The sequence below is a fragment of the Triplophysa dalaica genome, chromosome 12, assembly GCF_015846415.1.
Source record: "Triplophysa dalaica isolate WHDGS20190420 chromosome 12, ASM1584641v1, whole genome shotgun sequence".
Lineage (NCBI taxonomy): Eukaryota > Metazoa > Chordata > Actinopteri > Cypriniformes > Nemacheilidae > Triplophysa > Triplophysa dalaica.
The window spans coordinates 8,544,529-8,560,826 of record NC_079553.1 but is presented as its reverse complement, the minus strand read 5'-3'; the positions used below and the strand labels follow the sequence as shown (position 1 = coordinate 8,560,826).

Here is a 16,298-nt window from a genome sequence, read left to right as displayed (position 1 = left end):
ATTTATGTTATTTTATTATGAAAAGCTTTAGTTATGTATGGAACAAAAAAGTCCAGCTTTCTTTTGATTCACACAGAGATTTTGCATTGCTCCATTACTGTAGGCTTCTTAAATGGTGCTTTTCTTTTTCAACGGAGACATTTTATTTAATGTGTTTAAAGTTCCAGTGTGTCATTTTTGGAGTATCTATTAAAAGAAATGCAATATAATATAACTGTTTTCAGACAAGTTAATAATATGTGTGGTGCATCGGGATATGACGAAGACAGCATACCACACGAGTGGAGAAATCTCGCAAATTCTCTCGCGATTTCAGATTACGTTTTTATTATTTCACTGTATGTTTATTATATACTGTATGTATCCAATAGAAACAAATGTGTACATATAACCTTTTAAGTGATTTTAAGTATTGTTTACCATTGAGAATTTTTTCAAGCAGGGTTGTCTAAAGCATGGCACAGCACTGTATATTTTATTATAACTTTCAAATATTGTTGTATTTATGACTTCACAGTAATAAAAAAGTATATTAATACTGTTTTCTACAAAATAGCTGTTGACACCTGAAAGAGTCCACTGGCTTCACTAGCTCCACTAGGCCTAGTTTTCTGTTCTACCTGAAATTATTTGTAATTTTGATGATAGTGTTTGTAATGCTTTTGACAGAAAATTGACAGATAAAAGAAGGGTTTGGTTGAAGACATGATTACGGTTGTTATGCTTCTGTCAGCAGGCTTTCTGATTGGGTATCGTTTTGTTCCACGTGACAATCAACAGAGTTCTTGTGTGCTTGTGCTCAAGGTTTCCCCCACACATCAGGATTTCTGCTCGTAAATATTAAACGATTTGCGTTCGGGGGGGCTCCGATGTTCTTCCGATCGGGTTCATTGCCTCTCAACACACATCACACCACAGGAAAATATGATGAAAAAACTGTAGAGCCGAAGGGGATAAATCGACCCGATTATCTTATGCTGAAGCCCCGGCATAAACGGACAAAGTGGTCTACAGACCAGTAACGTGACAACATCTTAGTCCTGTGTCGGCCCCCAAAGTGCTTCAAAAGGGAGGGGCGGAGTGAGCTGTTGATCTCAATTTTTGCAACCTCACCGCTAGATGCCGCCAAATTTTATACACTGGAACTTTATTGACCAGAATAAAAATGGGCAGGTTAAACTAAAAGCTGTCAGTGTCTGCATGCTGAAGTGGCCGGTGTTTTCTGCAGCGGGCTGTTTTAATGTGTTATCGAGCAGTGAGTCTGTATGGTTGGACTAGTTGTTTCAGTGTGGCGCTGAATGCTGCAGAACACTTGGCTTGGAGTGTTCGAAGCAGTGAGGCAGAAGTGAGCAGCACTGAAGCTGCAGAGAAGACCAGGACGGGGAAAGAGGAGAAAAGTGCCCAGCTCTGCCAGGCTGTCAGATAGATTATCTCAATGCATCCCACACTCATTCATCAATGTATACCACCTCTTCAACAGAGAGAGGGTGGGGCTGGAGATGGACAGTGATATTAGACGATGGATACAAACTGTGATTCTTGCCTGAGGGGAGGGGCTAGTTGTCACACGGGCTATAAGTAACTATGAGGTCTGCAGTCAAAAATCTAGAAGCACAAATGCTTATCCGTCTCATTTTATTGGGTCAGGCTGTCGCATAGGTTGTACTTTGAATTGTTTTTGTATTATATTTAACATTTCTGCTGTTTTATTGTTGCCGTTGTTGTGTTGTATTTTACTGCTTGCATTTAGCTGAAGAGCCTTACAGTCTGGCTGTTTAATGGCAGCTTCTATTGGGGCATTTTGTTAGAAAAGGTCACCTTGTATTTTATGTACTCTATCTTTTTATCCTTGGCAGTAATGGTGAATTGTTTAATGGTCTTTTATAGGCAAGAAATGAAGGCAGAAACAAATCAACCCTGCGAAACATTCACTAGAGTTAAAGGTGACATCTAACCCCTGTCTCCCGTGAAGCAAGAGCAGTCATTATTAGCGTGTGCTGGATAAGAAAGATGCTCTGTGTCTCCATCTACAAGACTGGCTATGTGTGCTTGCCCTTTGGAAGAAGGAAAAGTGTGTGTCCATTCAGAACACACTAAACGCCAACAGCCACCCTCCTGTCATCTCACACTCTGTGTTTGCAGGTGGGCTCTTTCTCATGGGAGAGGACAGAATGAGTGAGAGAGTGAGCGAGACACGTGAGTTTATAAGGGCCTGTGCTCAGACAGCTGCCAAGACCTCTACAGACAAAAGAGCAAAAGAGAAGAAAACAATGCTGGTTCAAGAAATGATGGTTGAATATAATTTTGACCTTTCTCCTTTCTACTTTCTTTTTTTGCCAATAGCTTCATTAATTTTAATGGCACGTTCCAGGCTAAGAGTCGGAAGTGTTTAAGTTTAAAGTTCTTATTTCTGACACTAAAGTGCAACTGAAGTTATACATAGAACAAAACTTTAAGGCCCAAATGTTAAAACTGTAAATACAGAATTCGTACTTGAATTAAATAAAGTTGACAGAACTAGGTTAAAATTTAGTATTACATAATCACTTTAGGTAACACTTTATGATAAGGTTGCAGAATAACAATAACTGTACACGGTAAAAACTGTGATTTCAGATTAATTTTTTTAAGGACTGCTTTAGAGTTTTCGTAAACTACGGTGTAATTTTACGTGAAAAAACATCAAATGGTTCCTCGAATGCAGGAACATCTCCGTTTTCTACAGGAAAGGAAATAAATTAGATAGCATAAACTAACAATGACCAATATTTCTACAACATTTATTAAACTTATTTCCGGTTAACTTCAACATTTACGAATACATTTAAAAAAAAAAAAAAAATGTATCTATTAACAGTAAATTGCACAATGAACTCACAATGAATTTAACGGAATACAACCTTCCCATAAAGTGATGCCATACAAAACTGCCTTTATGAAAATGTTATCAAACAGCGTTTCTCACTGTCTTTGGGTGTCTGACTTAAAGATTCATTCGGATAGTAATTTTCAAATTGGAGTTGGGGACAAGGGTTGCCAAATTGTAAACTGTTGCCTCTGGTTGTTAGAGGTGGAAGGATTTTGTTTATCAGCAGTCATTCATAAGATGAAGAAAAAACCTGACAGCCTTTTATTATTATTGTTTCAATAAGAAATTAAATATATCTGTAAAATCTGTATTTTTTGGTAGTGTCATATTTTGATTTTTGGGGCTAGGATCGGGCTAGTTTTGATTGGACATTGCGCTTGTTTTATAAGCAGATCTGGCAACCCTAGTGTGGGTATTGTAAGCTGTCTGGAAGGCTGCAGAAGCCCTCCCTCCTGCTGTCTCCTCAGGTCTGTCCTTCCCTCGTCCTACACTCATTCTGCTGTGTGGCAAAAGGCCAGTCCTGTAACACCTCTTGGGTATCTTTCATATGAGTCATTCCATCCATCCATCCATCCATCCATCCATCCATCCAACAAATGCAACGTCAAGTTTAAATTCTAAATGTTGAATCTGCCATTTATTGTGTACCCATCTTGAGCACTTTAGCAAAATTGTGCTTATTTAGCCAGTTTGAGGTGACAGGCTTCTGAACCCAACCTTCATTTCTTATAATTTTCAAAAGGACTAACATACACGAACGATCGATGACATGCCTAATATGCATTTACTTTTCATTTTGTTGCACCAGAGCTTAAAAGCGTTTCTTTGTCCACAAGTGATAAAGGAATCAAAGTACATTACTGTGTTCCCTTATTTTGACGATTTAAATGCACACCACATCCTCATTACGACTTCAGAGTGTGTGAGTGGGAACTTCCCGAGAGAACTTGAATGCAGCACACCTGACACAAAGAGAAAAAACCGAGACAAAAGCTAAAATTGAGAGAAATAATGATTCCGGAGGCAACAGAGTAGTGGTGTTACTATAGTTACCTGTCAGATGAAGTCTATATCATCATGCCCACTGATTGATTATGTGCCCTGTCCTCTCTCAATCGTTTCACTTAAATGTCAGCGTGTCTAAAAGGTCACGGAATCTTCTTTCCGTACTAACAAGCGCAATTATAAAAGAGTGGCAAAGCAACAGTGATTTACTCTCCAGCACAAACTGATCAATCATCCATAATCGAAAGAATTGATACGATTGGACAGACCACCAGAAGAAACCCCACTGGGCCTAATCTATCTATTCATCTGTTACCCGTGCATAATGTTGTAGCCTTCGGGTGCCCACGGTGGACAGGGAATACCAGACGATCCTCACAGCCTGACAGCTCAGGGCAACGCGGGTCAATCCAATCTCCCACTGGGCGAGGGTGCATGCGCACGTCCAATTCATGGAATCGCTATAGATGACGGAAGTGTCACATGGCTTCAGGGCCAAGACACACCATTGAATCCTCGCCTTTCCACTCGGCTCTTAATTCAGCTCTTTTTCAGCTTTTCAAATCAGCCCTCCCTTTGACGGGGAATAAAAATAGAGGCTTTGGATCAGACTCGTCACTCGCTATTAACCGCACATCCGCATGTGGGGAATGTGATGTTGAATAGAGTTCTTTATATGTGTGCAACTTTAGAGGGAATGTCTTTAGGCTGTCTGGCAGTGCATGATCTCATAAAACATCTTATAGTCAGTATCTATGCCGCACCATGACATACCATCAGTCACAGGCCAACAATGACACTGCATTAACTCTTCCTGACATCATTACCTCTGCCTGTAAAAAATATGATGAATTAGCCATGTTAACAAGTTTTCCATTACTTTTCTAATCAAAATAATTCAACCAATTTCAACTTTACGTTATAAGTTATATAATAAGCAACTACATTTATATTTGTATAAATGTCTTTCTTCGGAACAAAAGAAGATATTTTGAAGAATGTTGGGAACCGAAGAATGGTGGTATCCATTCAATTTTATTGTTTGGACACAAAACCAACGCAAGTCAATGGGTACCGTCGTTGTTGGGTGAGAAACATTCTTCAAAATATCTTCTTTTGTGTTCTGCAGAAGAAAGAAAGTAATATAGTTTTGATATGACAAGAGGGTGAGTGAATGATGACAGAAATTTAATTTTTGGATGAACTATTACTTTGAAACTAATTATCTTTACAAGGTTTACAAGAATTTAATCAACTTTTGAATCCATTTGATTTGAGCTGCCTAAAATGTAGAGAAAAGTTGTATTTGGACATGGTAGCACTGACAAGTGGAATGCTTGCATGTTTGTTTGTTTATTAAAGATATTGACAAATATAACAAATCGTCGCAGTCCCAACCGAAATCTTGGATGTCCGAGGATTCAGTTTTTTCAGGAAATAAAAAAACCTCACTGTACTTACAGTTTTTTTTCGAAGTTTACAAGCACGTTTTAATATGTTTTGTTGGTTAGATATTTGTGAAACCCAGCAACAAATAAAACGTTTTCCTGTAGCATATTGGTAAGAGCATGGCGTTAACAACGTCAAGGTTTTGGGTTCGATCCCAGGGGATTGCACATACTTAGAAACAAATGTTTAGGATAATGCAATGTAGGCGCCTGCGTATTGCATAAATGTAAATGTAAAGGTGACTAAAATGATTTATGGCAAAAATAAAAAACATGAAATATGGAGAGGCTTGGTTTTGGAAGGACATCAGTGAGATATAATACTTATAGAGCTCTGTTTATCACATTTTGCCAAAAATATACAATAAATACAAAACTGTAAATTGTAAAAAATTTCAACTTTAAAAATGTAACTCAAAAGCTGCCTTCACTTGGTCACTTGGATTAAAAATGACATTAAACTGACTTGAATGAAGTTGTACTTGTTTGGATTATGTTTACAAGTAATGGAAAAAACGTGTTAACGTCCGAAGGCATTAAATGTCAACTGTTTCCCTAAAAAAACTTTCCCACATTAGTCGCTGGATGTAAAAAATGTTCTGGCGCAAACAGATTATTTAAATGTGTGTACAAGTCACCGTTTTGGTAGAAGCACCAGAACAATAGGCAAGATAAATCTGGTGACAAGGAGGAAATGTTTGGAACAAAGCACTGCCTCACATCTTTAACAGACACACACTTGACTTCCTCCCTCTCATCCAAACCGTCTCCATTCCGGTAAAATCACCAAATGAAACGCAACCAATTACATCAGCGATAGTGACAAAAAGATTCATTAAATTCACATTCATGTATTTTGCAGGTGCTTTTATCCAGAACGAATTGCAGTGCATTAAAAACCTGAATTTCTTCAGTATGTTTGATCGTAACCATAACCTTTGCGTTGGCAACACAAAGCTATCAACTGAGCAACAGAAACATTACTTTTTGTAATTGTTGGTTATGTCAGCCCATGAGGGGATTGAGCCATACTACTAAAATCCCAGAATTTCCTATGGACTTTAAATTCATAGATCATCTGCAAACCTGCACACAAATTTATAATCCCACATCTGAGTAACGACACGATTGTGTCTCAAGACAAGTGGAACACACCATTATATGCTAACATAAGGTTATTATCATGATACATTCGACAAGTGTAGAGGACAGCGTGAGAGAGAGAGAGAGAGAGAGAGAGAGAGAGGAAACAGGCAGCTGGTGCTCACGCCAGGTTGCAACTCCGAGCAATTAGAGCAGGCAGATGGCTAAATGGCCAAGAAAAAAACTCCAATTCCAAACGACAGTGACAAGTGTGCCAGCAGCACAGAGATTCTGACCCCATCAACAAGAAGAAGTGGAAAGAAGGACTGAATCTAGGGCGCAGCTACTTTTGGTGGAAAAACTGTGTTGTTGTTTTGAAGAGGAACATTTCTATCAGGGTCACATGCCACTAATGCATAGATACCACTGACAGGAATGTCTGCCAGCTATCTTTACTGTGACTTTTTCGGTTTCACTCCTCCCCCCCGCTGTGTAGTGGCCTCACATGTTCTTTCGGTTACATTTAGCTTGTTGAGATATGAGATCTGTTGAGTTCATGAAAACAATAAGGGTTTTGAAAGCTGAGCCACTGCTGCATAACCTTAAAGGGGAGAAACTCCGATACCAGCTCATCCACATTCCAGACACACGTGATTTTACTTACAGTACAGCTTTTTTAAGGTTTGTAGTTATGCGAACAAAACAAAGAAACGAAACATCAAAAGTGGCATATTTTGCTTTACAAAGGGCAAAAAAGTCAAAAGCTGAGCTTTATGTGCACGTATGTGCTCTCTTGCATAGCCTATTTAGCTCCATTTCAGTCCCCGGCGTTATCTGCGACAGGAGACTTATCAATACGCACACACACACACACACACACACGTGTCTAACGGAGCATTCACCAGCCATTCACAAGCCAGACTGTAAAGCATTAGGGATTCGACTGAGCCCCAGAGCATTCACCACATACCAAGATCACTTTCAAATATATTTAAGACTTTAATAAGCAACCAAATAAGAAAAGACAATTTTACAAAGACAGACCCCAAATCATTTTCACACAGCGAAAACAAAAGTCAAAAGCAACGCAAGGTGATAAAGCGTTTAGTAAAGCTGTGTTTCTGTGTCCGTGAGCGAGTTTGCAGCACCGCTTAATTGTTTACAGCACAAACACATTACAGGCATCAATAAACCACTCGGAATAAAACAAAGCACAGGTCATCCAACAAAAACATAAAAGAAATGAGGAAAAACGGAAAAATCATATCATATAAAACGCAATTAAAACTATACATCCTTCATGCTCACAGCTGTGAAGTTACAACACAGGATGTGACATCACTGTTGTTTTACGTGGTCACGTTTTGTTTATTTATTTATATTATATACACAAGGGAAATGTGACGGGTGATATTAAGGCTTTTAAATGTGTGCGTGTGTACAGGCCGTGGAACATCTACAGTTCTTTAATATTCTCAAGGCATTCATTCCTTGATTGCAATATTCCCGCTGGAGGAGTTGGAAGGTCGGCATGTTCTCTTCTTAATGAGGAGCTAAAGCGTTCTGCCTCTCGGTGCACGACTGACGACATAACTTCCTTTCTACTCTCACATCCGCATCAAAGGACCGATGGCAGTCTGACCTTTCAATCAGGATGTAAACTAGGTTGCGTCGAAGGCTCGGCCTATTCTGTGTCAGTCATGCTGTCAGAGACCGAACCGGTCTTGTGTCAGATTGACCAGCTTTTCAAAGGTGAGAACAACTGGCATTGATCCGGGGGGATTAATGAATTAGGGCCTGAAAAGCAACAATACAGTACCCGGCGTACTCTTACCTGGTCGGAAACACAGAGGAACATTTACAGATTCAAGGGCAGCTGGATTGACAAATGATTTAGAGATTGTGTTTGATGTCCAGTCAAAATCGCCATTTGTACAAGATGCTGAGAGCCCTCGAATCAGACTCAACTTTATACGTTGATTCATCCGCACAAACTACACCTGACAGATTGACTCTCGTGTACATGTTTAAAGAGCTCAGTGACAACTCGCAGGCGAAACTAGCACACTTAATACTAGATTACAGATACATGTGATATGTGCTCTTTTGTGAAGCCGGATGTTCCCAGTCTTTGTATTTACACCATTTAGATATATAGACGTTTTTCCTTTTTAAGAAAAATAAAATGTGTACATACAGTAGTTTACAATCACCTCACGTCAGACAGTACGCACAGTTAATTCAGTCCGGTTTGCTCGCTAAAGAGCTTCATTTTATTTCCCTGTCGCTTGGCAGTATATCTCCTTCCTTTTAGAGGAACAACACTAAAACGAGGAAATAACAGAGTAAGAGACGCATAACTGCGGTGTTAGAGGAGAGGTATATATTTAGCTGTGTGACCATGGTAACCACCCTGGACATAAAGTACTAAATAAAGATTTGTGTGTATTCACCATCACTTTGTTTAGTTGTAACACATTACATTATGTTGAGTTGGACGTTTACACGAGCAATTCTCCAGTGACATTTTACACTTTTACTGCAGCTAATAATGTGACCCTGACTTCCTCGTAATATTCTTAACAGTGACGTGCTACATTCTTTTAATGATTCATCGCCGCAGGGCTTTTATCTAACACGTACGTGAGCGGGAATAACCTTTGACCCCCCGACATGTTGCTTTGATCGTTTTTACCGACAAAACGGACCGTGGGTGAGAACGATCACATAATTTATTAACTTTGATGTGATGGGATTTGATTAGCCCCGAAACCAAATGATTCACTGGTGAGTCATGTCCCGTGATTCAGTTATTGAGCGCCACATAATGAGCGACTGAGAGTGAACCGAACGCTTTATCTTTAGACGGATGACGGTTTGAGGGTGATTTACAAGAAACAGGGTCAGAGAGGTGTGCTAGTCAAATATTAGACCGAGACAATAGCAGTATGATTGATTAAGGAAAGTGTAACACATCAGAACAGTCTGCGCTGCATCTTTATCTCATTTAAAATCTGACAAATATACAGGGACACCTTTCATAGAATGAGAGAGAGAGAGGCGGTAAGGCCGAGAGAGTGTGCTTTAACTCACACTGAGTGAGTCAAGATTTAAGTAATGAAACCAAAAAATAAAAACAACTTAAAAATACAATTACATAACCAACAGCACAGTGCATTAAGATACAACTTCATTTGTGTGCATGTCATATATATTATGCAGTTTCAACATTTGACGTTTCGTGTTACGATGACCAGAGCAATAGTTAGGAAGTGGAAGCCTGACAGTTTTTTGTATAGTGTCTATTTCCGTACCCGACCCTTCTTTGATTTAATCTGTGCTATATCCTGCATATTAATTCTTCCATCAATCATCCATTAATCCTTTCTCTCACTGTATTTGTTTTTACAATAAATGACTATTCTGCAAGAGGAAGAAATGCAATCCTTCTGGAAAGGTCCACTGTTTTTTTCGATCTTTTCTAACCTCCCCTGTCTGTCCTTTTACACATAGACAGCAGTCCGAGAGATCACAGATCCGTCATTCTGGGACTCCATATCATCATCCATGTCGTCGTCGTGCGGGCGGAGCTGCAGGATGGGTCCGCCTCCACCGAAATGGTCATATCTCTCGTCCTCTTCTTCAAGTTCGTCGAACTTCTTTCTTTCTACCTCATCCATCTCTCGGCTGAGCAGGATGTCCTCAGCCGTATGGGTGGTCTCGAGCAGAGCCACGCCCCCTGGATGCATGCCCTGGTTGGCTGTTTTCTCGTTAAGCCCGACGTCTCCACGGTAAATGGGCGTGTTGTTGTTGCCGTTGTTCCCGGTGCCGTTCTTGCTGGATTTGGCAGAGCCAAACAGGCGGGTAAAGGAGTCGTAGGGAGCGCCGGCGGGCTTGCCGGTGCCGCGGTAACCATTCTGTTGGCGACGGTTATGGGTTACCAGGAAGAAGACGAGACCGGCTATCAGTAAGAGAGCCAGAATACACGCGAAGATCACGCCTGCGATCACGCCCGCGTTTGATGTGGAAGGAGATTGCTCTAGAGACATGAAGAAGAGAAAGAGAGAAGAGAAAATAGAACAAGAAAAGAATTAGACAAGCATCATGGAAGGGAGTAGTTCACCCCAAAACTTTCATTCCAAACTTTTTATTTTGCCATTATTTATTCAAACTCAAGTGGTTCTGAACCTAAATTATTCTCTGTGAATCTTTCGCTGTGAAACACAAAAGATGTTGAAGGAGTAGTGCACTTTCGAAATAAATGTTCATGATAATTGACTCACCACCATGTCATCCAAGATGTTCAAGTAGTTTTTTCTGTAGTCCAAAGATGAAAACATTCAGGATTTTTATCCATATAGTGGACTTCAATGGACAGTTTCATTGCAGCTTCAAAGGGCTTTAAATGATACTAGACGATTTCTTATCTAGCGAAATGAAATCCTGGAATGTTTTCATCAAAAACCTTTTTCGACTACAGAAACAAATACATAAACATCTTTGATGACATGGGGATGAGTAAATTATCATGAACATTTATTTTGAAAGTGAACTACTCATTTAAGGCTGTGAGTGGATGGGCTTTTTGATACTACATTAGCAATAAGCATCTTAACAAAACGTTAATGGGGATTAAAATTCCTTTAACATTTTATTCAGTCATGTCATGTCAAACATTTATGATGTTCAATCTTCTCCAGAACAAGGTATTTTAAAGAGCAACATATTTCTCAAAATATTTTCTCTTGAGAAGAAAGAATCATACACAGGTTTTGAACAACATGATGATGAACAAATGATTAACATTTTTTTGGCAGTGAACTGTCCCTTTATTTGTATAGTTAATGCAATAAATTTCAAATGTACCATGATTTAGAATATAGCACACAAGTCACATGCACCACTGTTATGATACTTAGGCCATTATAAATGAGCATTCCCTTTACCTGTATGAAAGGCAGTTACTTTAACCAATGTTTACATTTTTGTTTTAAAATAATATTAAAATAAAACAGTTTTAAAACAACACCTTAAAGGAGTACATTTTTGGGTGAACTACTCAGAAAGAATGAAATATGTGGCCGGTTGCAGGAAGCCCTTGAGTTAATAAAACCCTTAGCTACTGTATATACGGTTAAGGAATCCCTTAGTGGAACATCTCCCTTAAGTATTAAATACGAGACCGCATGGTTACTAAAGAGGAGAAAATAGCCACGCACATTTTTAAAGATCAAAATAATCCATTAAATATGAGTGATGCACAATTATTAGTAGAATATCGGTTTGACCCTCACTCAATCTTTCACCTAACCGAGATAGTTAAGCCTGACATTGAGCAGCAAACCCTGCGGTCTTGTGCACTTCCTGCAGTTCTTCCAGTTTTAATTGCTTCGAAGTTTTTTGCGTGCCGTACTTTTCACTCTGTTATTGGCGACTTCTTAAAAGTACACAAATCCACCGTCTGCAGAGCTGCTCATCGGGTGACCTTATCTATGTCGTCGACTTGACAGATATGTAAAATTTCCTTCCAGAGATGAAGAGGATGCAATAACAGAGCACATTTTTGCAATTGCTGGATTCCCACACAAGGGCTTTTGGGGGACAGTGGTTTTCTGTGCTGTGCATGGCTGATGACACGCTTTAGGAATCCAGCAGGAGTAAGATTTATTTGAAAAGAATAAACCATTCAAGTTTGGGAAATGTGGTTTCTTTCATCATTGCGTTTTCATAATATATTAACTTTACAACACTGCTCTGACAAAAAAAAATAGAAAACAAAAAGGTTGATTGGCCAATTTAAAAGAAGATTTCACTGTACTTCCTATAGTGGGCTGATATATGTTTCGCAATAATCTGCCTAACATATTAACATTTTTATTATAATAAGTAGATGTTGATAAGATAATAAAAACAAATAAAACAAAGCAAAATTAAAGGGAATGTCTACGATAAGCAAATCACATTGGATAATGGCATACAGTAAATAAAAGTTATATAAAAAAATATTTGAATAAACCAGTTGCAAAACATTCAGTCGACTCTTCACTTTTTGGTAGTATTATTCCCTCCTGAGCAGGCGAGTTAATTTTGTGTTGCAGTAAATAAGCACAAATAACTTTAACTTAATACTACTATTTAAATTGACCATTTAACTAAAATGAATAAACAGTTGTTTATTGCGGAGTGTGACACAGCTGTTACTAGAGGTTGCTTGTATTCATTTCTTTCTGTAATCTCCTGGTCTTTGTCTTGTGTATGTGAGTGGGTTATTAGGGATTTGGAGTCTTTTTTTCCACATATAATAATTGCTTTCTCGTTCTCAGTCTAGTTTTTTGTAGTTAGTTTTTTTTAGAAAACTGTGACAGTGCAAACACTTACATGTGGGTGAAGGTGGCGGTTGACGTGCCTTTGCTATGCACTTTCCCTAAGGGATTTGATTCCCCATAACTTAAGGGTTTTCGTGCAACCGGGCCCCTATTTTCAATACCTCGTACTCTCTTGCGGTGACTGTGTATAAGTGCAAACACATTGTGTGTTTACACTAAAGCACGTAGGATGATGTGGGTGACATTTATGTCCATTCCTTGAGGGGACTGTTTTACATAAGGCTAGTTTGCAACGTTCACACACAATAAAACGCAGCAGCAACATGCAGCATACAGATGAAAGAGGACGATGGACAAACGGATGGCTGGCTGATGGACAGACAGACAGACAGACGAGAGCAGCATGCGATTGACAGGCTTAGACAGCAGACAGACGTATCGGCCTTGAAGCTTCAAAAAAACACAACAGCACACAGCTTTTCCTCCACTGTCCGATGAGTTTGTGCTTGTGTAAAAGATGAAATGAGTGTGAAGAAGTGACCAGCACTGCTGAAGGAGGTGATAACACACAAACAATACATTCAACCAAATGCCACCCCTCACCAAAACCTAATCAAACTCTTTAATCATTCATAGAACACCATCAGAATATTTCTCACACAAATATACATATAACATGAGACAGGATACGATCATATCTCACTGCCTCAGTCGCTGTGTTGCTTTTAGCCACCCACTGCCCGGCACTTCTCCTACACACATATACACCTCCACCTCCCACTTGCTCCGATCATCTGAATTATTCATGACAGTGTGATCATATAGTAGTCACACGCATCACCGACAGATGTACATGAAATCACTACTGGAAAACTGTATGCACACCAATTTTAGTTTTAGAATTACTAACGAACAAAAACTACTAGCCAAATTAATTACGATTTATTATAGATGTGTGTCATCACTGCAGGCCATTGTTTCTGCCTTTTGTTCACACAGGGCGATTTCCGGGACTGATCCTATGTTGATCCTACTGATGTTACTAGGTCCCCTTTTTGGAATCACTTTTCAGATCAATCCGGGATGCGTTTGCATTCACACAAAAGGCACTCGGGCAATTTTTTGGCAATTTTCTGGGATCAGCGGTCTGTGTGAATAAGCAGATTTTCACTTTTGCTCATCCATGCAAGTTTCATTCAGATTGGTTAGGTGAAATACAGTAGAACTTAAATTTCAATTTGGTCTTTGCAAAATAACACAACTTTTGAGGGCTTAGAAAATAGGACATGAATCAAATTAAAGGTGTTTGGAATAATTTTTCTAAGCTTAAAAGCTTTTAATTAAAAAAAAGCCTTCAATTGTGTCATAAAGGTTTGGAATATAATGGTGATGACTTTATGATGTTAGAAGCTTGTGGGTTATGTTATTGGGTGAGCAATTCCTTTTATAAAAGCATATTAGAACTCTGAAAAATCTTCTTCTCAGAACATTTAAAGGAATAGTTCACCCAAAAGTGTTTTTTTCATCATCATTTATTCACCCTCATGTCATTTTAAACCTGCATTACTTTCTTCTGCATAACAAAAGATAAAATATTTTGAAGAATTTTGGTAACCAAACAACACTGGCCCCCATTGACTTCCATTGCAAGGACACAAAACCAAATTTCACAATATATTTATTATTTTCGGTTCCACAGAAGAATTAAGTCATTAAGAGGTTTTGAATGACATGAAGGTAAATAAATGACAGATTTCCATTTTCGTATAAACCATTCCTTTAAACTGCATAGAAAAGATAAATCTCAATGCCTCACAACCTCTTTTCTTTGTTTTTCTCAGCTGTAAATGAATGGGAAAGGAGAGAGAGAGAGGTGGGGGTTGAATCTGGGTTAGCCTTGCTTGCCTGCTAGCAACATGAGTTGAAGAGTGATTTGGATCCGAGGTTGGGTTCTATCTCGGCTCTGGCTGAGGTTCTTCCCTACGAGCACTGGAGTTCAAAAATCAAAAACACGCTTGGAGGTATAAGTGTCCCGCTCTCTCACTTCCAGAAGAAACACAGAGACAAGATCTGCGCGGGCCAATCTTAGTCACCATGGAGATGGTTGCCGGGGGGCAAAGACAGTCGTGCGACAGAGAAGGTAGTGGCCATTTCATGGCTGTCAAGGCGGGTGCGCTTAAATGCGGCAACTTCACGGCTAACCCACACTTCCCCTCACATCTCCCGCCACACAGCAGGACAACTACATCCGCCAAAAACATTTTCAGCATTTGTCCAGCACAAATGTACGGCTTTGCATGATGGGGCTGATTAGCATTTTTCTGACAGAGGAGAGGAGGATAAGAGGCGTGCAGCTGAAGCAGCAGGGAATGACTTATCTTCAAGGAGGGCTTTTTCAGAAGAAGATGGATGGAAACGGGAGTTTGGTGGGACTAGCATGTCTGCTACAAAATTATCATTCACCAAATGAGAGTCAAAATTGGCGTTTGGCATGCAAATAAAACAAAATTATGCCGATACTTACATTAAGTCAACAAATCACTGACCCTCATGTTTTTGAGAAATCGCACTAGTAACACATGCAATAACATATGGAAAAATTCTAATAATAAGAACTAATTTGTCATAAAGACATCAATATAACTAAAACAGTAATAACAATGTAATAAAGATTCATTTTAGATTCTGTTTGGAAGGCATGGGACCGACTGGCTCAGGCGAATGAATGATGCAAGTGATGCGAACGGAAGAGGACAGGAAATTGAGAGGATGCATTTGTGATGGGGGTAGATGAGGGAGAGCCGCAGGTTCCCGGGGAGGGTTTAAATACCAGTAGCATTCATCCGCTCCACCCTCTTCAGATGCTTCTCTCTCTTCCTGCCTGTTTTCCCTACACTCAAAAATTGAATGGACCAAACGCCAAAAGAGAGAAACCAAGACATCAGTTTAGTGTTTAGTACTTGGGAGAATTTGAATTGCCTTTAAGCAACACAGATCTGTCAGAAATGCTTGCCAGAGAGAGAGAGAGATGAATTTGTGAGAAAACCACTATTTCTCCCTATTACCTAAAAGCCATTACCCTTACTGCAGAGTTCAGTGCCTCTAGAGTCAACTATGTGTATATTTTATTCCAACAGCTTGTCACAGGATATCAGCATGGGCTAGAAAAGCCCAAAAGAGAGAAACACACCTCACACATGTTCGCTCAGGACATGAAGCTCTGAGGACGGAGTTCAACATCTGAAAGTTATTCAGGGTCAGAAATTTTCTTCAGAGGTCAGAAACCCAATACAACAGCACTCTTATCTCGCGGATCAGATTACTGACAGAGAAAGGATTTTGTCAACGAAAATTAAACTTTCCTAAGATGGAAAAGACGTATCATGGTGATATTGGAGTCATTTTTTATTTACACGCTGTGTTGATGATAACACGTAAAGAAAAAGGAGCACATCCAGATATTATCAACACTATAACACCATGTTTTGGAATCGTATGAAGAAAGAATTGACTTAAATGAGGCAATTATAACAAATTGCAGGCGTAGTATAACAGCTTACATTTGCA

At 39.3% G+C, this 16,298-nt stretch overlaps 1 protein-coding gene across 1 annotated transcript in view; it reads right to left on the bottom strand.

Moving 5' to 3' along the window:
* Positions 1-7,380: 7,380 nt before the first annotated feature.
* The window catches only part of si:ch73-22o12.1 (poliovirus receptor homolog), a 32,715-nt gene continuing 23,797 nt past the window's right edge, over positions 7,381-16,298 (bottom strand). Inside the window, exon 7 of the mRNA XM_056762125.1 lies at positions 7,381-10,444. Coding sequence (XP_056618103.1) covers positions 9,909-10,444 — 536 coding nt within the window. The 3' untranslated portion in view covers positions 7,381-9,908. The remainder of the gene's footprint in view (positions 10,445-16,298) is intronic.